At 42.0% G+C, this 21,730-nt stretch overlaps 1 protein-coding gene across 4 annotated transcripts in view; it reads left to right on the top strand.

Annotated features, from left to right (window-relative positions):
- cita (citron rho-interacting serine/threonine kinase a) overlaps nt 1-19,846 on the top strand; it is a 213,702-nt gene extending 193,856 nt beyond the window's left edge. For all 4 annotated transcript variants that reach the window (XM_060912899.1, XM_060912901.1, XM_060912900.1 and 1 more), the window contains 11 exons: nt 2,880-2,960; nt 3,149-3,284; nt 3,448-3,587; nt 6,733-6,825; nt 7,740-7,848; nt 8,010-8,138; nt 8,916-8,996; nt 9,079-9,157; nt 10,692-10,871; nt 13,623-13,947; nt 18,311-19,846. In XM_060912899.1, the coding sequence (XP_060768882.1) occupies nt 2,880-2,960; nt 3,149-3,284; nt 3,448-3,587; nt 6,733-6,825; nt 7,740-7,848; nt 8,010-8,138; nt 8,916-8,996; nt 9,079-9,157; nt 10,692-10,871; nt 13,623-13,947; nt 18,311-18,334 (1,377 nt within the window). In that variant the 3' untranslated portion in view covers nt 18,335-19,846. The remainder of the gene's footprint in view (nt 1-2,879; nt 2,961-3,148; nt 3,285-3,447; nt 3,588-6,732; nt 6,826-7,739; nt 7,849-8,009; nt 8,139-8,915; nt 8,997-9,078; nt 9,158-10,691; nt 10,872-13,622; nt 13,948-18,310) is intronic.
- The last annotated feature ends 1,884 nt before the right edge of the window (nt 19,847-21,730 follow it).

A 21,730-nucleotide genomic window follows, 5' to 3' on the forward strand; every position in this document is an offset into this window, starting at 1 on the left:
TTTATGTGGAAATATAGAAAATTCTAAAGGGTTCACAAACTTTCAAGCACCACTGTAAGTTAAATAGGCTAAAAAAAAGTGCTATTAAAAAGCACTGACTAGACTCAAGCGCTCCATGTTGTCATGGTAACATTGACAATAACGTGCACACTGGTTAAGATTGTCTACAGCATGAAAGCGGTTCGTTCATGTGGTCGGTTATTTGGCCAGTCATTCCAGTACAACACAGCTCCTTTTATCAATACAGTACTTTATGTTCATTATTATTTATCTATTACTCAGAATATTCTCATTCTTCATACTTATTTGCTCAAATGGGTCACCAGATATATTCCTGGGCAGCCCTCCAAATAAAATCTGTGTGTGAGAAACACTGTGCATACAGTACGATGAGTAAATTGATAAAAGTAAGGTGTTTAAATTCAAAATAAAGTGGTGAAATTCGACCTTTTTTTCTCCTGGTAATTATTAAAAATAGGTTTTTAAAAATTATTAGTAATTATCGATACTGACTGAAATGAAACGTTTTATCGTGATGAATTTTTCAGCTATGTTGCCCAGCCGTAAATTCGGTAGAAGTTATCGGTTTTGCATATGTAGGCTTTAAGACACTAGTGCGAAAGAGAAATATAGTTCAGTTCAGGGAGAGTCTGTAGTTTTTAGTCGGCCTTCACAAATAACAGAAATATCTTTATTAAATATCGTTTTGACGCTGTGAAAGACTGCTTCTTCCGGAAACTACATTCTCTGCTGCATCTTTTTTGTATTGTTTTTGATTAGGGTGCATCAATTGCCCCCTAAAAATGAAAAGTTCCTCCGATCATGATGCATTTTTGTTTTTATGTTCCTTTTGGTAAGAAAACACACTGGGTGAAATATTTTGACAAAATTCAAAAGTTTAATGGTGGCGCCAGGAGCTCAAAGTTATGGAAAAAGCTGCTATTTTATGACACTTATGACAAAATTTCGATCACTTTTCATGAAACATTATGGCACCTTATAGAGTATACCAAATATCTTAGATACACATTTTTAGTACATATTCTAAATATATTATCAAGCACAGTTTGAGTTTTAGCTGCTCATTGAATCATTGTTCAACTATACTCAGCAAATAAAATAAAAACTTGACACTCATTATTTTTCAAATAGTGTTTAGAAACTTTTCTTGAAAGAGTTCTTGTTGTGATTATGGTTAAATGCATTGTCAAGGGCATTACGTCACACATTCATTCTACTGGTCGGGCCTACGTAGCACGTGCGAGAGCACTGCACGCTAAAATCACGTTTCCACGTGACACAAGTGACGTGACCTATTGATACACGTGCAATTGATCTCACGGTAGCAGAGTAGAGTGTCATCTCCAGAAAAACAAGGTTTTATGGTTAATTATTCGTTAATTTGCAATGCCACGACTGTCAAACATTCAGCGTGAACGTGCCATTGGCATGCTGAATACGGGAACATCCGTCACTGACGTCGCGAGGGTTATGGGATGCAGTCGACAGACCATCCATAATCTCCAGACATGTCTCCATCAAACTGGCACCACAGGAACCATTGGAACCCTCCACAGAACTTGCAGGAGCTTGGTGCCATATTGGTACAAATATGGCGGCGCATTCCCCAAGCTGTGTTCAGACGCATCATCCAATCCATGAGGAGACGTTGTATCGCAGTTGTGAACGCCCATGGAGGACACACCCGATATTGACATGATTTCATTAAGTTGTGACTCACAGTTTTTGATCATGGACATTGTCGTCGCATTTCCGGTGGAACCGATTCCATGACAAACATGATCTGTATGCTATAGCATCTTTAATGACCAGATAATTGAATACAATCGTTATTTCAAACCTATTTTCCAAAATGTTCAAATTATTGACTTTGAAACGAGTGTAAAGTTTTTATTTTTGCTGAGTTTACTTTTAAACAATACAAATGTATTATGAATCACATTAATGCTTCTCAATCCCTTGCAAAGGTTCTTAACATGATCTCTGGGTCACAAGAAATCAATAAATGGAGTCCAACATTGTGATTCAAACCTTACGCGAAAACATAAAATAAGCGTTTTTTTTGGCAAAAAATGAACCTCATGGTGCCACCATTAGACTTTTGAATATGGTCAAAAAATTTTACAGGATGTCTTTATTGGTGAAAAGGAACACCCAAACAAAAACGCATCAGATTTTATGAAAGTGAGGGCAACTGATGTATCCATACTACTATATTCAAAATGCTATCTCCAGCCTTTTCTGTTTGTGCGTCAGTTTACTAATTTTAGCTTTGTGTCATAAGGGTGCCGCGAATTGTAGTCTTTCATAAATGTCAGCTTCTTTAGAAAGAAATGACAATTTTGAAGTAAATTTACCCTTTCAGTATTCACCGTCACTATCAGTATCTGTCTCTGAAGGAAAATAGACTTTTTTTTTCCTAGAATGTGGGGTCAGTTATTATTTTACATTAATACTAATGCTGGTTAGGGTGGTACAAGTATAGCGTGTTTCAGTATTACTTTTCAGCTCACGGCTTTTCAGTTTTGCATCTGTGAATTAAACCATCCCAGTCTTTCTAAAACATTTGTCTGCACATGTGTGTATTTATTAGTTTGCAGCTCAGCATGTTTCTGGTTTGTATCCGTTTGCTGTGTGCGCGCACAAGTATGTTGGTTGCACTTTTTTTTTTGTTTTTTTATCCCATGAATGTTGCCACCCTTCCCGTCTGCACAGGATTAGGGGAACGGGTTTGCTTAATGCTTCCGCCTTTCTGGCTTTATAAGCAAAAGCCCCTGTGGTCATGCTGGTACTCCTATATAGGATACACCTAGTGCCCAGGTTTTTTATCTTCATCTCCCTTTCTGTCTCATATTCAGAAACTGTTGGGAAATTCTTTACTGAAGCTGGAGGGTGATGACCGTTTGGATATCAACTGTACTTTACCACTGACTGATCAGGTATTCCGTTATATTCCACAATCTGTTCATATTGGACAGATCCATAAATATTGACACGTTTGAGCTGATACACTGTGCACGTTCTGTAAAAATGTATGCGTGTCTGACATTTGGTTAGTGCACTGCAAACGATGCTGTGTAAATGTCAAAACTGGCAATCTCGTCACTTTGCGTCTTTCTGTTTTCAGATTGTAATGGTGGGTTCGGAAGAAGGTCTGTATGCTCTGAATGTGATAAAGAACTCTCTGACTCACATCCCGGGCCTGACCTCCGTCTTCCAAATCCAGATTCTCAAAGAGCTCGACAAATTGCTCATGATCACAGGTATACACACACTCATAACATGCACAGAAATCACTCTACCATTCTTGTAAAACAGTGCTGTTGGATTCTCTGTTCTGATTGGTCAAGTGGTGTTGAGTAGTTTTCTTTAATGGTACTTTGAATACTTGTATCTGACCACACTTTGATCGTGTGTGTTGTGCAGGAGAGGAGCGAGCTCTGTGTCTGGTGGAGATTAAAAGAGTGAAGCAGTCTCTGTCTCAGTCTCACCTGCCTGCTCAGCCTGAGCTCTGTCCTTATATCTTTGAGGCAGTGAAGGGATGTCATCTTTTTGCCTCTGGCAAGGTGTGGATTTGGGATTGAATTATATATCCTTTGGGAAATAAAAAAAAAAGATCAATGTTAAAGGGATACGCTGACATTTTCCACCACAAAGCTTATCTTTTCGTTCATTATGAAAAGATCCATCCATTATCCGCAACCGCTTATCCCGTGCAGGGTCGCGGGCAAGCTGGAGCCTATCCCAGCTGACTATGGGCGAAAGGCGGGGTACACCCTGGACAAGTCGCCAGATCATCACAGGGCTGACACATAGAGACGCACAACCATTCACACTCTCATTCACACCTACGGTCAATTTAGAGTCACCAGTTAACCTAACCTGCATGTCTTTGGACTGTGGGGGAAACCGGAGCACCCGGAGGAAACCCACGCGGACACGGGGAGAACATGCAAACTCCGCACAGAAAGGCCCTCGTCGGTCGCTGGACTCAAACCCAGAACCTTCTTGCTGTGAGGCGACAGTGCTAACCACTACACCACCGTGCCGCCTATGAAAAAGATGTTTTGTTTCACTGAAACTCACTTATAATGGAAGTCTAAGGGTAGTTGTTGGGACAGAACAGGAAAACATGAAGAAATTATTTCCACTGATAATCACTCCTACACTCTAAACATAGCTACGGATTAAGTTTATAAATACTGCAGAAATCAGTTCTAATAAAACTACAAGAACACTCGGAGAGCTCCGATCTCCACCAAGGACGTTAGTCGACTCTTCTGTGAGATGCAAATCTGCAACCTCAACCTCGTTATCTGTCCGAATATACAAAACGATGAGAATTATGTGCCTACGTGATTACTGGTATTCGTGAATGTGGATTGTGATACGGAGCCGTCGTATTTCTACAGCGGTTATGTTTTGTCACAATTGAACTTTACTGCCATCTACTGGGTTTTAAACTGTATGGCATTGTTGAGCACAGACTTCTGCCAAAGCCAAATCTCATAATGTTCATGAAAGTGAAACTAAATTTATAGATCAACCTCGTGACCTCAGATCTGCTCCAGAATTGAACGGGTTCTTCCTTCGCCTATGCCGCATACCTTTCCACCAAGTTTCCACAGAAATCGGGTTGGCAGGTTTTGTGCAATCCCGTTTACAATCAGACAAACAAACCGTGCCGAACACACAACCTCCTTGGCAGAGGTAAATATAATGGCCCATATTATTAGGCTTATATGAGTCTGATCACATATGCGGTCAGACTGTGAAAAAATAAAAATCACATTAACAGCACTTTTCCTATCTTCCCAACTATTACGATTGCAGTCAGAAGTAATGGAAACAATGTAGTCATGGTACTTGATTGGGTTTCCAGCAAAATGAAGAAGAATAATATTGCGTTCCCTTTGCCTTTATGTCACAAACTAGGGATCGACCGATATGTTTTTTTCAGGGCCGATACCGATTATTATGGAATTGGGATGCCGATAACCGATATGTGCAACCGATAAATGTAAACATTATAATTCACATGAAATTAAACATAGCACACACTGACACAGACCTTCATATCCATGAAATGTATATGTTTAATTGTAAAATTGAACATGAAATTTTGTGCAGGGAGATGCCAGCAGCATTTGTACAATAAAGTCAAACATTAGTTAGAATAAAATGAGAAATAAAATAAATATTCACCAATAAAAAAATAAATCACTCCCTACTATATTACAGCTCACCATTTTCAGTGGAAAATAAATGAAAATACACTCTGGATTCTTTTACACTAAGAACTAAGTAAGACTTAGCAACTTCAAGTAGTTTTTAAATAAATCAAGTGTAGGGAGCTGCCTGCAGCATTTTTTAAAAAGTAAAATCAAATATACAGTAAAGTAGGCTATCACTCCCTATTAGGAGCGGCTGCTCCTTTAAGAGTATATCGCTTTCCGAATCAGAAGCGCTAGCGAGGAGAATCACTTGCGCAAGAGTTTAATTGATGTATTTCGTTCATTAGCGTTTATCCAAGCAAGTGTGCATCCACGACACAATTAATTACTGAGCCCACAACAAGCGTCCTGACAAACTCCCTACAGTATTACACAGCTGACTAGCACCATATCACACCTGGCTTGTTTAAATGTTCAAATAGCGCTTTATAAAGTTACCTAACATATACAAGTGCAATGCGCTTTCTGAGCACGAGTCACGTCATGAAGTTTACTCATCACCATAACAAATAGCCAGTAGGCTTGCGCTAGCCTACAGAGCACAAACACTACGTTTTATTTCGTCTTCCCTTGACCACCTCTCTGTATGGCTGTCATTCTACTGTTCGAGTAGAACTACTGACGCATTCACAACGTTTCCAGACGGGGATTTAAAAATGACTGCAACCTACGTTATGCTGGGGACTGCTTACATTACATGTAGTTTCAGCGAGACTAGTTGGTTGTAGGCTAATTCAAGTGCTTCCTTCCGTAAGCTAAGTTTGCGTGGCTACACAGATGCAAATGGACAATTTTAACAAGTAGCAGATGAAGAATGTAAACATATAATGATGTTGTGCTTTTGCAACTTGTGTGTTTGTGACTTATTGTGGCAAAAGCAGCGTGTCCTTACCTTGAAGTGGGATCTGCTTCTGCCCGAGTGCCCGTACGGCCGCCTCGAAACAGTTCACAGCGGTTAGCTACGCATGTTGATTGGCTATATCTCTTGTGCCGCTTCTGCCCGAGCGCCCGTATGGTCGCCTTGAAACAGTTCACAGCGGTTAGCTACGCGTGTTGATTGGCTATATCTCTTGTGCCGCTTCTGCCCGAGTGCCCGTACGGCCGCCTTGAAACATTTCACAAGAAATCAGATGTTGTGGTGGGCGGGACCGTGTTCTTGAACTCAGAGAGGCGAGTGCAGGAAAGGACGTGCAGTGACAGTCGCGTTAGGAACGAATAGGCTGCAAAAAGGCATGTTATCGGCATATCGGTGGAAATTATGGCCGATACCGATAACCCTAAAAATGCAGAATATCGGCCCGATATATCGTCCAGGCCGATTATTGGTCGACCCCTATCACAAACCCCGGTGACAATCATGGCACTAAAATCCTTCTCTGAAATTGTGTGCTGCAGTTGAACGAGCTCTTGTGTGTTACAAAGGTTTTCATTGGTGCACTGAGTGTTTCATCCATGTCTGTGTGTGTGTGTTCTGCAGATTGAGAATGGGATGTGTATCTGTGCTGCAATGCCCAATAAGATCACCATCCTGCGCTACAATGAAAGCCTCAGCAAGTTCTGCATCAGGAAGGTGAGTCTGCAAAGGCAGCACTAATCACATGCTTCTACAACACATCACTTAATCATCACTTCCTCTGCTGCAGTACTTTCACTCGAACACGTCCATCTGTCGATCTTTGTTTGTCAATCTGATTGTGTGTTGACCTGTCTGTCCGTCTATCCATCCCTCGCTGCCTCTTGCACACCTTCCCTTTACCTATCTGTCTTTCTCTGTCTTTGTTTTCTTGCGCCCTCTTTCTCGCTCTCTCTTCTTTACCTTTCTGTCTTCCCTCTTGCTCTTTTGCTTACTTTACCTTACTATCCACTCTGTCTCTTACTCGCCTTCCCTTGCCTATCTGTGTCTGGTTTGGGGTTTTTTTCTCACTTTTTTTTCCCCCTCTGTCTTTGTTCTCTCTCTCCCCCCTCCATGTCTTCTTTGTCTTTCTGTCCATCTCTGTATTCCCTTTTGCTCTCTTGCTTGCCTTGCCTTGCCTTACTATCCATCCATCCTCTCACTCCGTCTCATCTTCCCTTACCTATCTATCTGTCTTCTATTTTTTTCTGTCTTTCGCTGTATTCTTTTCTGTCTGTCTTGCAATTCTCTCTCTCTCACCTTTGTCGTCTTTGTCTTCCTTCTTGCTCTCTTGCTTGCTTTACCTTCCCTTACCGATCTATTTGTCTGTCTTTGTTTTTTTTTGCTCACTCTTTTTCTTGTTCTCTCTCTCCCACTCTCTTTCCATGTCTTCTTTGTCTTTGTCTATCTCTGTCTTCCCTTTTGCTCTCTTGCTTGCCTTATTTTCCATCCATCCATCCTCTCACTCTGTCTCACCTTCCCTTACCTATCGATCTGTCTGTCTTCTATTTTTTTCCTCTCTGTCTTTTGCTGTATTCTTTTCTGTGTCTTGAAATTCTCTCTCTCTCTCTCTCTCTCTCTCTCTCTCTCAGGAGATTGAGACCTCAGAACCCTGCAGCTGCATCCACTTCACAGGTTACAGCATCATCATCGGCACAAACAAGTTCTACGAGATCGAAATGAAACAATATGTGCTAGAGGGTACGGCTCACACACACACACACACACACACACACACACACACACACACACACACACACACACACACACATTCAGTTCCTCTCCTGGTTTCATGGAGATGTGTAATGTAATTTTGACTGAGGTGTGTGTGTGTGTGTGTGTGTGTGTGTGCTGTCTTGCAGAGTTCCTGGACAAGAACGATGTGACGTTGGCCTCAGCCGTGTTTGCCGCCTCCTCGCACAGCTTCCCCATCTCCATCATCCAGGTGTCCTGCGCACCACAGAAGGACGAGTACCTGCTCTGCTTCCACGGTACACAGCGTTCTCATTGAGAATGTGCTTGTGTTCTGCCCTTTATGAGGACCAGATGTCCTTAATTGCATCCTACAACTCCCACAGCTCTGTTTGCACCTACCTGCAAGACCTTTTAATGAAATCCCAAAATGTAAATGAATGTTTTCCTTTTTAATGAGGATGTCTAAAAAAAAAAAAAGCAGCAATAGACTCAGGGTGGAATGTTTTGGCTGCTCATCCTTAGACTATAACAAGCCAAGAGCAGTTAGACCGAACATGGAGAGTTTTTCAAGTGAACAGAGGATTCACTGGAGGGTGGTCCTTCATCTCCTTTTATTTTGGAGGAGAGGGAAGTAAAATGAAAATATAATTTTACTGGAGAGTCTGGAATGTTTCATCAGTAAAATACTTAAACAAGGAGGCAATTTGCAGCCCGTCTGGGGGGGGGAAGTGAGGTTATCTTGTTTACTAATCATTACATGCTTCAAACAAAGATGGGATTACGTGAACATTTTTCAAACCAGTGATCATATCTTGCTCTGGAATGCTCATCGTGTCAAAAACACTTGCTGAATGTCATGAGCCAGTCAGAATTCAGCCTTCAACATTTCGAATCTCGTGGCCAGAAAAGTGTACAAAAGACACTCGACGCTCTACATGCCATGGGCAGAGCACTTGAGGCTGAGAGTAATGTTTTTGAGCTTCAGGAATGACGTCGTTTAGCTACAGGTCAATAGAAACACCTCGTACTGTATGTGAATGTGATTTGTAATACTCCGTGTCGTTCATTCACAGAGTTTGGAGTGTTTGTGGATGCGTATGGTCGCCGCAGTCGCAGTGACGATATCAAATGGAGTAGACTGCCTCTGTCTTTCGGTAAGTCTGCGTGTCCGTGTGTGTCCTTAAATCCTCCCGAGTGACATCAGCGGTGCTGTGTTAACGTTCTTTCACGCTGCAGCCTACAGAGAGCCGTACTTGTTCGTCACTTACTTCAACTCTCTAGATGTGATTGAGGTTCAGAGCCACTCTGCGCTGGGGTAGGATTCCAACTTGTATCTTGCACATTATATTATACTTCATCACTGTTTAACAGTTATTCCACGAAATCGAGTCGTACATGAACTGATAGCCGACGAGGCGCGTAGTGGAGTAACTGTTTTATTCTCTCCACATTCACTGGATTTTGAGAAACGGAGCATTTTTATTTTTTGCAAATTTGATAAAGGCGGCACGGTGGTGTAGTGGTTAGCGCTGTCGCCTCACAGCAAGAAGGTCCTGGGTTCGAGCCCCGGGGCCGGCGAGGGCCTTTCTGTGTGGAGTTTGCATGTTCTCCCCGTGTCCGCGTGGGTTTCCTCCGGGTGCTCCGGTTTCCCCCACAGTCCAAAGACATGCAGGTTAGGTTAACTGGTGACTCTAAATTGACCGTAGGTGTGAATGTGAGTGTGAATGGTTGTCTGTGTCTATGTGTTAGCCCTGTGATGACCTGGCGACTTGTCCAGGGTGTACCCCGCCTTTCGCCCGTAGTCAGCTGGGATAGGCTCCAGCTTGCCTGCGACCCTGTAGAAGGATAAAGCGGCTAGAGATAATGAGAATGAGAAATTTGATAAATAAAAACTTTATACAAAACGTCCAACAAAATAATTTCCGCTTAGAATGTTAAAAAATAGCCTCAATGAGGCTATACCAGCCAAGGCGCCCATAAAATCGTAAATATGACAGGTGGCGCCACCATCTGGGCAACTTTTATGCACACCCACCATTACCATTGTATGGGAGCTTGATCGAAATCTGATCAATCCTATAGGAGTCGCCGCGATTTTTGTAAATTGTGGACGGACGACGCATGATCGCATAAGCTCATCCGGCCTGTTAACAAACTGGCGAAATGACAGTAGCAATTTGTGAAAAATGCTATAATAATAATTCTGGAAAAATAAAAAATATACTGCATGTTCTTACCATCAAATACTTTTATTCCACATTTTGTTGCTTTTTTTAAATATATTTTTGGTGGTTAGCACTGTCGCCTCACAGCAAGAAGGTCCGGGTTCGAGCCCCGTGGCCGGCGAGGGCCTTTCTGTGCGGAGTTTGCATGTTCTCCCCGTGTCCGCGTGGGTTTCCTCCGGGTGCTCCGGTTTCCCCCACAGTCCAAAGACATGCAGGTTAGGTTAACTGGTGACTCTAAATTGACCGTAGGTGTGAATGTGAGTGTGAATGGTTGTCTGTGTCTATGTGTCAGCCCTGTGATGACCTGGCGACTTGTCCAGGGTGTACCCCGCCTTTCGCCCGTAGTCAGCTGGGATAGGCTCCAGCTTGCCTGCGACCCTGTAGAACAGGATAAAGCGGCTAGAGATAATGAGATGAGATGAGATTTTATTTTGTCCTTAGTTCATTCATCAATACGCTCCGCCATTTTGTTTTTCTCTACTTGTGGTATATGAGCTGATAGCTTAATAGTAGAGTAGCCAATCGGAGCATGCGATTGCTCATATCCAGTGGATGTGGATAGAATAATTTACTTCATTATAGTGCTAAGCTCACTAACTGTGTGTGTGTGTGCATAAAAAACAGGCCTCATGCCTACGCTCACTTGGACATCCCTAGTCCACGGTACCTGGGTCCTGCTATCTCATCCGGTGCTGTGTACCTGGCCTCTTCTTACCAGAACAAGCTGAGGGTCATCTGCTGCAAAGGCAACCTGGTGCAGGAGAGCTCGGCATCCGAGCCACAGAGAAACGGCTCCACCCGCAGGTCAGCCGGCAATCCGAGCACGTTCGCGCACACAGTTTGGTGAATCTCAGGCTGCTGTGTCATTGTTTGTACTAACACGTCACTCAGTGTGTGGGGTGTGTGCGTGAAAGAGCACATCTCTTGGTGTGTAATTGTGAGATATACGTATAAGCGATGATGGATGTGTGGGATATATCGTGTGGTCTGTGTGTGACACTCACAATGCGTCCGGTTATTCACAGGAAGAAGAGCGCTTTTTTTATTTGCTCCAAGGAGTGAGGAGGCTATTACTGTTTTATATTTACTTTATATAAATATCAGCTGTGATCAACTGTATTATGAATAAAGAAGGTATTTTAAGAACAGTTGTGGAATCTTTCGTATTGGTATTCTGGTCTGTGTGTACTTTAGTCATTGCAGGGTTCCGAGTTTAGTATTTTTCATTTCTCATACATATCAGTGCAGTTTGAACAGATGCTCTTCGTAAAAATGCTTTGTTTAATAAATCATCATTCATCTTAAGTAGTATGATGGCACTGCTGCTGGGAGGATGTTTTGATCATCATCCTTGAAAGGGTAAGCGACTATCAGAGTTCTGATTTTTGATAAATACACAGAGGTGGATTACGGGAAGTTGGGAAACGTAGAATCTGCTGAATGTTTGCGATGTGAACGATATGATTTCCCTCACTAGCACACCTCTTTGCTTAACGGTTTTAAAATAAATTTACACTACCGTTCAAAAGTTTGGGGTCACTTTGAAACGTCCTTATTTTTGAAAGAAAAGCACTGTTCTTTTCAATGAAGATCACTTTAAACTAATCAGAAATCCACTCTATACATTGCTAATGTGGTAAATGACTATTCTAGCTGCAAATGTCTGGTTTTTGGTGCAATATCTCCATAGGTGTATAGAGGCCCATTTCCAGCAACTCTCACTCCAGTGTTCTAATGGTACAATGTGTTTGCTCATTGCCTCAGAAGGCTAATGGATGATTAGAAAACCCTTGTACAATCATGTTAGCACAGCTGAAAACAGTTGAGCTCTTTAGAGAAGCTATAAAACTGACCTTCCTTTGAGCAGATTGAGTTTCTGGAGCATCACATTAATTTGTGGGGTCGATTAAATGCTCAAAATGGCCAGAAAAATGTCTTGACTATATTTTCTATTCGTTTTACAACTTATGGTGGTAAATAAAAGTGTGACTTTTCATGGAAAACACAAAATTGTCTGGGTGACCCCAAACTTTTGAACGGTAGTGTATGTACTATATATTTCGTCGACTAGTCTTTTTCCAGTCTTCCACTGTGTGCCCATGAGAGCCTCAGATTTCTGATTTTGGCTGACCGGAGGGGAACCTGATGTGCTCTTCTAATGTTGTATCCTATGTGCCTCAGGCTTTGACATGTTATACTTTGAGATGCTTTTCTGCTCAGCACAGTTGTAAAGAGTGGTTATTTGAGTTACCGTATCCTTTCTGTGAGCTCAAAACAGTCTGGCTGCTCTCCTCTGACCTCTCTCATCTCAACTACTGCTTACTGGATGTTTTTCATTTCTTGTCAAGTCAAGTAACAATAGATATTGTCGCAAAGCAGCTTTACAGAATTTGAACGAGCTAATTCTATCCCTAATCTATCCCCAATGAGCAAGCCTGTGGCGACGGTGGCAAGGAAAAACTCCCTCAGACGACACGAGGAAGAAACCTCGAGTGGAACCAGACTCAAAAGGGAACCCATCCTCATTTGGGCGACAACAGACAACATGACTATAACATTAACAGTTTAACATGAAGTCCGTGCACCGTTCTGTAGAAACTCTGAAAATCCCAGGATATCATCCGTTTCAGAAATGCTCAAACCACCTCGTCGGGCACCAACTGTCAAGTCAAGTTTATTTGTATAGCGCTTTTAACAATAGATATTATCGCAAAGCAGCTTTACAGAATTTGAACGACTTAAAACACGAGCTAATTTTATCCCTAATCTATCCCCAATGAGCAAGCCTGTGGCGACGGTGGCAAGGAAAAATTCCCTCAGACGACACGAGGAAGAAACCTCGAGAGGAACCAGACTCAAAATTCTCATTTGGGCGATAACGGACAACGTGATTATAACATGTCAAAGTAACTGAGATCGCATTTTTTGTAATGTGAACATTAAAAGTTCTTGAGGTCTTGAAAAAATCTGCATGATTTTTTTTTTTTTTTGCACTGTGTTGCTGCTACACGATTTGCTGATTTGAATAATTGTATGAATGTACAAGTTTTCCTAGTAAACTGGAGGGTGAGTCCAAATGTACAGTATAGATGTACAGAGAAATGAAGAATTTGGTTTTGTCGATGGTTAATTTTCAGACTTCTGTGATCCTGTAGTCACATGTATGATGTTTTGCAGGCTAAATGCATTTTTGACTTGAGCTGAGTTACAGCGTCCAGTGAAAATTCCGCTTTGCACTACAGAGAGGTTGGTTAGTCCACAAACATGTAAACATGGCTCCCATGCGTATTGGGGTAGAAATATTTTAATTCTGTTTTGTAATCTAACGTTGCTGAGCTTTATGGAATCATGAAAAGAGATAAACCTGGGTTACCAGTTGGAGAACAGGTTCTGTGCTCCTGGGCTGGGTCGCTAGATTTTGAAGGCAGACTTTTTTTTTTTTTTTTTTGCTGAAGCCCTTTGAATAAGTCAAGTTTGTAACACAAGTGTAGTTGTTGGTCTAACTACAACTGAATGAATAATTAACACGTGTTTATCTCTGGATTGCCCTCGCAGCCCGAACAAGCGTGGCCCACCCTCCTACAACGAGCACATCTCGAAGCGCCTGGCTGCAGGCCCCGTGTCCCAGGACAGCATGCAGCAGGTGGCCACACCGCGCCGGTACCGCGAGGCTCGGACCGAGTTCCGCAGAGACGCGTCTCCTTCCGGACCGCTGGAAAGGGAGAAGTCCCCGGGCCGCCTAGTGGACAGGGGCATGGATACCCGGATTGAGCGTTCACCCGCCCGAGTGATGGAGTTGAGAAGGGAAAGGTCACCCGGTCGTGCGTTTGAGAGGTTGCACACAGGCTCGTCTCGCACACCAATCAACGGTGTCAACAAGGTACCACTAACCAGACCTGACGCACAAAAAAACTCAACATCAATACATTATTAATTATTAAAGGGTAAGAATTATGAGCGTGAAAGTTACTGTTGAAAAATTAGAATTATAACTGGACAGTCATGTTTAATATTCTCTTTGTCTAATGGTCGACTTTTGTCATCTCGACTCTACTGTATTAATCACGAAAATGCTCTACTTTTGCAGGGGATTATTTCTTGAAAGTTTTTTTGTTTTCCTCAATTAGCTAAATAATTGTGATTTCAGAGCAAAGCATGCACATATGTGTACAGTGGGGCAAAAAAGTATTTAGTCAGCCACCAATTGTGCAAGTTCTCCCACTTAAAAAGATGAGAGAGGTCTGTAATTTTCATCATAGGTACACTTCAACTATGAGAGACAGAATGGGGGGAAAGAATCCAGGAAATCACATTGTAGGATTTTTAATGAATTAATTGGTAAATTCCTCGGTAAAATAAGTATCTGGTCACCTACAAACAAGCAAGATTTCTGGCTCTCACAGACCTGTAACTTCTTCTTTAAGAGGCTCCTCTGTCCTCCACTCGTTACCTGTATTAATGGCACCTGTTTGAACTCGTTATCAGTATAAAAGACACCTGTCCACAACCTCAAACAGTCACACTCCAAACTCCACTATGGCCAAGACCAAAGAGCTGTCAAAGGACACCAGAGACAAAATTGTAGACCTGCACCAGGCTGGGAAGACTGAATCTGCAATAGGTAAGCAGCTTGGTGTGAAGAAATCAACTGCGGGAGCAATTATTAGAAAATGGAAGACATACAAGACCACTGATAATCTCCCTCGATCTGGGGCTCCACGCAAGATCTCACCCCGTGGGGTCAAAATGATCACAAGAACGGTGAGCAAAAATCCCAGAACCACACGGGGGGGACCTAGTGAATGACCTGCAGAGAGCTGGGACCAAAGTAACAAAGACTACCATCAGTAACACACTACGCCACCAGGGACTCAAATCCTGCAGTGCCAGACGTGTCCCCCTGCTTAAGCCAGTACATGTCCAGGCCCGTCTGAAGTTTGCGAGAGAGCATTTGGATGATCCAGAAGAGGATTGGGAGAATGTCATATGGTCAGATGAAACCAAAATAGAACTTTTTGGTAAAAACTCAACTTGTCGTGTTTGGAGGAGAAAGAATGCTGAGCTGCATCCAAAGAACACCATACCTACTGTGAAGCATGGGGGTGGAAACATCATGCTTTGGGGCTGTTCTTCTGCAAAGGGACCAGGACGACTGATCCGTGTAAAGGAAAGAATGAATGGGGCCATGTATCGTGAGATTTTGAGTGAAAACCTCCTTCCATCAGCAAGGGCGTTGAAGATGAAACGTAGCTGGGTCTTTCAGCACGACAATGATCCCAAACACACCACCCGGGCAACGAAGGAGTGGCTTCGTAAGAAGCATTTCAAGGTCCTGGAGTGGCCTAGCCAGACTCCAGATCTCAACCCCATAGAAAATCTTTGGAGGGAGTTGAAAGTCCGTGTTGCCCAGCGACAGCCCCAAAACATCACTGCTCTAGAGGAGATCTGCATGGAGGAATGGGCCAAAATACCAGCAACAGTGTGTGAAAACCTTATGAAGACTTTCAGAAAACATTTGACCTCTGTCATTGCCAACAAAGGGTATATAACAAAGTATTGAGATGAACTTTTGTTATTGACCAAATACTTATTTTCCACCATAATTTGCAAATAAATTCTTTAAAAATCAGACAATGTGATTTTCTGGATTTTTTTTTTCTCATTCTGTCTCTCATAGTTGAGGTATACCTATGATGAAAATTACAGGCCTCTCTCATTTTTTTAAGTGGGAGAACTTGCACAATTGGTGACTGACTAAATACTTTTTTGCCCCACTGTATAAGTACTCTTTTTTTTAAGAATCACAACGACCCTAAACGTCAAGGTGGGGGGAAAAAAAATCAACTGATTAAAATACTTATATAATATTGGCTGGTATTGAGTGGTATGTCAGATATATTCCATTCAGCTAGCATGATACCGAACGAGTCAAAGACGAGTGCAATATCATGCTAGCTGAATGGAATACATCTGATATACCAGGAAAAAAAGCCAGCTAAAATGTATTTTTATTACTATTATTTAGTGCTGTCAAAAATGTCGCGTTATTAACGCGTTAACTTGACTCAATTTTAATGGCGATAATTTTTTTTTTTATCGCGAGATTAACGCTCTGTGACATGATGTAGGTTTTTCATAAGCTTTTGAAACTGCCAGGAACTTGGAACAGAGACTTTGCTTAGAAAAACGATAGCAGTTAGACTGTAATGCCACGCCCCACACAGCCAGAGTCCTCTGGCCTCCCCCGAAGAGCCACGGTGCTCGGCTTAGGTTTCGTTTTCCCATCCGTGGCTCCAGCCCGACTTTGCAGTGGCTGTGACAAGACGTGTTATGCTCTGCAATAAAAAAAAAAAAAACATTGGTACAACCAGTGTTCGAACTATGCCGATATTTTCGGGGGGGTCCCTTTTTTCCCCGGGGGGGGGGGGGGGGTGCTTGCGCTTGTCTCGGAGTGCGGCTCTCCATCGCACGCTCACTTCGGATATGCAAATGCTTCCCGTTACACACGATTGCTATGTCAATAAACATCATTTTGCCAATATTTTAGAGACCCCCCAACATTTCCCAAATCATGTTTTCAAGGGATCTCATGTCTGTTTCAGGGGATCTCGGATCCCCGAGTACCCCCGTAGTTTGAACGGTGAGCAAGCCCATTCACTTTTTTTATGCTGATAAGAGAATTACAATGGTTTTTCATGTGACAAAAATGTGCGATTAAATTGCGATTAATCGCGAGTTAACTATGACAGTCGCGACATTAATCGCGATTAAATATTTTAATCGCTTGACAGCACTACTATTATTATAATACATTCCTTTCGGGTGTTCAACGTGTCTTTCTGTTTCAAAATTCTCTCAAAATCTTCCGTATTTAACGAAGCAAACCTGGCGGCTATGTTTGTTTTCAAATCGTCGCAGTCACTCACTAGCAGTGATGGGAATAACGGCGTTAGAAATAAACGGCGTTACTTTTTTTAGTAATGAGTAATCTAACTAATTACTTTTTACATCGTTATAACGCCGTTCCCGTTACTTACAATAAAATACTATGCGTTACTTTATTAAAGCTGTTCTCATCTGGCACGCTGCTCGTTCAGCCTTTCTTTACTCTGCTTTCGTGTGGGGCGGGGAGACACGAGACAACGGCACAGTAAGCCAATCAGAGTAGATTTGGACAACATACGTAGGTAGGCCACGCCTACTGCACTACTGCGCGCTCTTTCAATCGGAAGACCCAGCGATGGCGAGCGGTCAGCCCAGCACTGCCCTTTCACATTGGAAATACAGCCAGGACTTTTCATTACTTGAAATAAAAGGCAAGAGTGTTTACGTGCAATGCACATTATGTCGAGGAACAAAGCGTTTGTCCTCGTCAGTGGCCAGTAATTAGTAACATAATTTTAATAACTACAAAAATATATTACATTTGATAGATGTCTTATCTCACATTGTCCCACAAAAATATTAATATAGTGTAGATAATGTTACTAACTGGTTCTGTTAAGTGTCCATTTCAGTCATTAAACACATTTAACATTCACTTTTATTATGATTACACTAATTGAATTTGATTTTTTTTTGAGGGGGAACAAAATGTAACGGAATAATTACTTTCCCTAGTAATTAGTTACTTTCATGACAAAGTAACTCTGTTACTAACTCAGTTACTTTTTGGGAAAAGTAACTAGTAACTATAACTAATTACTTTTTGAAAGTAACGTGCCCAACACTGCTCACTAGCGCGGAAGTTTTACGTCTCCGACGTGTGACATCATGTTGTCTTGACAACCATGCAATATCGTAAACCATATTCAACGCTCATTCTCTATCGGGTAGAGTGACGTAATACACTTATTAACAAGCGATATGCTAACAAGATTGCATGCTGTCAAACCACATGAACGAAACCTGCTAGAAGGGAATAGAACACGTTTTTATTCCATCGAAAAAGTGTCCTGTGTGTATATAGTAATTTATTTTAACTGCGTAATCTGAGTATTTTCATCCATTAGCTCGACTCATATAATGCAAAACCACCAGAACTCGATCCAGAGGCCTTTTTTTTTTTTTTTTTGTTGCAAATAATGATTCAGTATTATGCAAGATAAAATAATGCAATACAAGTTAATAAACTTGAGAAATAATGCAGCTATTTATATTTGTTTGCATTTATTTACGCACATTTTGTCCTTCAATGTTTCTATACTGATGTGTGTTGTATCTGTGTGTGTGCTTGCATACAGGTATGGGATCAGTCATCGGTGTAAGTGAGGGATCGAGAGGAACACGGCCCATCTTTTTATCGTATCTTACCAAAAAGAAGATTGTCGTAAGTCACGTGACCCAGGCAACCACCCCATGAGGCTCCGTGTGAAACCCCTGCACAGTAACGCTGACACAGCACAATCTCTCACTGTAGACGCCTTACGTAAGATTAATATTATTGACACCCACCTGGCCAGCAGTACGTAGTGATACAGTACTAACATTTCTAAACTTCCTTGAAAGGGTTGCTCGGTTACATGAGGTTTTTTTTGTTTGTTTGTTTTCCGCCTCGATGTGGAATACGGAAATAATTCCATAGCGATTGTCAGAAATATACAAACGGAGGAATATGACACACACGACCTTTTACTGTTCTGTTCACTTTGTTCTGTTTCTTTTCTCTGTCCCGTCCCCTCCCCCGAGCCTGAAAGCACCACGGCACAAAGATCATTCATTACGAGATGCTCAAATGAGCAGCACCATCTCGAACCGTCAGCATGATCTTGACTCCGTGATGCTTTTTGGAAAGCAGGCTCTGCACATTATCCGTCTCTCTTCCTCTCCCCACACTCCACGACCCCTATTGAAGGAATTTTGTAACACTTCAGGATGTCACGTGACACTTGTATATAAGCAGTTTCTTTTTTTAAAAGGGAATACTAAGGCTGGTTAAGCCATGTCTATTTTTGTTAATGAAGAAAAAAAAAAAAAGCGAGAAGCTCATTTGTATACATTTCCTCTCGAACGTCCAGACGAACCATGTGGACCGTGTACGACGTCCATGCGTATGCTTCAAAGTGGAACATTTAGCTCGGGTCTGTTTTGCTGGTGTACGTGATCATCTTGTTGAAGCAAATTCACACAGTGGCTCTCAAGCCTGCATCATTTTTCTACCATTTTGCTGCCTGATCAGCTCCATTCAAGTTGTAAGATATGTATCTATAGTGTTTAACTGTTGTTTCTCGGAGCACTAGAAGACAATTATTAAGCATCGTGACAATGTTTGGTTTTTATGGCACAGAAAACCGTAACGAGAGCGACGGCGGCGCGTTAAAGCCGCGTGTTGTTATATATAGGAAGGTCCTGGTTTATTACTCGAGCCAGCGTGACCTTTGATCCTCAGGATATGAATGAATGAACAGCAGAAATACGAGCAGAGTACTATTTCTATAGGAATGAATGCTATATTGACGATCAGCTATCCATAGTAACTTCTCAGTATACCGTTCCAGCAGTGAAGCGCTGAGTCACTATGATAGCTATTCGTACCGTGCCATCTCACTCTGTAGCATGTAAACTGTGTGAGGAACAAACCAGAACACATTTGTTCCTTTACGGCCTCTTGTTTCGTTTCCTTGTTACTTGATGCACTTCCTCCATTGTGCTCTTAACGCTGATGTCCAACAACTGCTGACAAGTAGCTTTCCTTGTAGTTTTTACTTTTTCTTTATTTCTTTTTTTTTAATGTCAAAGCATTAAGTATACTACTAACTATTAAAAGAAGCTCTATCTTTCTTTTGGGTGTGTTGTCTTTCATTTAACTTCTGAAGTCTGAATATTTTACAGCAAAAACGCTGGATATCAGTTCGCAAGATGGATAGCGTTTTGTTTCTATTGGCTTGTGCATTCTCAAATCAAACCTCACCTTGTTAAAGGTTCTGACTGCAAAGTTGAATTCTGGGAAAGATGTTCCATTTCTATTGCTGTTATAGTTTTGAGATGTTTTACGATTCCGGAGATTGCTGAAGCAAGTGAGCAACAATATCACGTGATCGAGCTACTTTTAACCAAGTCAGAGTGGACAAACATGGTGGACTCGGCTCTCCCCCCAGCAGAAAGCCTGCCTAGTCAGTGCAACTGTAAGATAGAGCAAGATTAGATGAGGTCATTTTTCTGGACAGATAACTCAATCATTCTAGCTAGTCCTTAGCTATCTTAGCCTTAGAACGCATGGGCTCGACTCCACGGGAGCAAGTATGGCGTTATACACTGAATGTTTTGATCTTACAGAAAAAGAAATGATAAAACAAAAGTAGTAACTGACAAAAGAGATATTCGTATTTTGTTTCACAGAACCACAAATTGCGACTCACCATCTTGGTTTGACGCAGTTCCGTAATGATAAAGCTCCTCACGTTGGGCTGTTTCTGTAGGACCATAGTGTTTACTACCTCAAGAGGGATGATATTTCGTCCCAAGATGTGCTGAAGGTCACTTTCTTCCATCAAAATGATCACGCAGGACACAAAAACTTTGCAGTTAGTACCTTTAACCTCCTAAGGCCCAAGCTGTTTTTTGTACATGCATTTTTTATTTCTCTTTGCTATTTGGGCTTATTAGAACCTGATTAGAATAAAAACTAAGCATCATCTTTTGATAAGATGTACTTTTAGAGAAAAAGTATGTCCACATATGTGGATTCTCGTTCCGAATTTCCATAAAGTGCTGTCCACGCATGTGACCGCTAAGCCCTAGGAGGTTAAAGCTGTTACAAAGCAAACCTAAGCATCCTTTCCCTTTCGGTGAAGAACCTTTTGTACAGATTTTCACACGCACACTTGTGTGCAACTAAAGTAATTGATTTATGAAGGCAATTAAAGAGTATCAGTCAAAAGTTTGGACCGATTTATTCATAGGTTCTGTATTTTGACCATTTTCGCTGTTGTCGAACAATACTGAAGCAATGTGGAGAAACAAGGTGTTAATGTTTCATATTTTAGATCCTTCATAGGCACTATTGGCATCATCTTAACCAGCATCAGGAGGTAGGCACCTGGAATGCTTTTCCATTAACAGGTATGCCTTGTCAAATTAGTGCAATTTCTTTCCTGACCTCAAGCAACAGAGCCCTACTCCAGTTGTAAAGAACCATTCACCGAAGTCTCATGTCATTATCTCTAGCCGCTTTATCCTGTTCTACAGGGTCGCAGGCAAGCTGGAGCCTATCCCAGCTGACTACGGGCGAAAGGCGGGGTACACCCTGGACAAGTCGCCAGGTCATCACAGGGCTGACACAGACAACCATTCACACATTCACACCTACGGTCAATTTAGAGTCACCAGTTAACCTAACCTGCATGTCTTTGGACTGTGGGGGAAACCGGAGCACCCAGAGGAAACCCACGGGGAGAACATGCAAACTCCGCACAGGCCCTCGCCGGCCACGGGGCTCGAACCCAGGACCTTCTTGCTGTGAGGCGACAGCGCTAACCACTACACCACCGTGCCGCCCCCATTCACCGAAGTAAAAGAGAAAACAGCCATAGTTATTAAAGACTGTCTTATAGTAAAGGAAAGACGTTGAATTGTCTAAACTTTTGACTAGTAATATTTTTGCTTGAAAATAAGTTTGCATACTATATTAAACCCCCTCCGATTAGGGGCTAGTGTACAGTATG

This window comes from Neoarius graeffei, chromosome 28, assembly GCF_027579695.1.
Source record: "Neoarius graeffei isolate fNeoGra1 chromosome 28, fNeoGra1.pri, whole genome shotgun sequence".
NCBI classification, from domain to species: domain Eukaryota; kingdom Metazoa; phylum Chordata; class Actinopteri; order Siluriformes; family Ariidae; genus Neoarius; species Neoarius graeffei.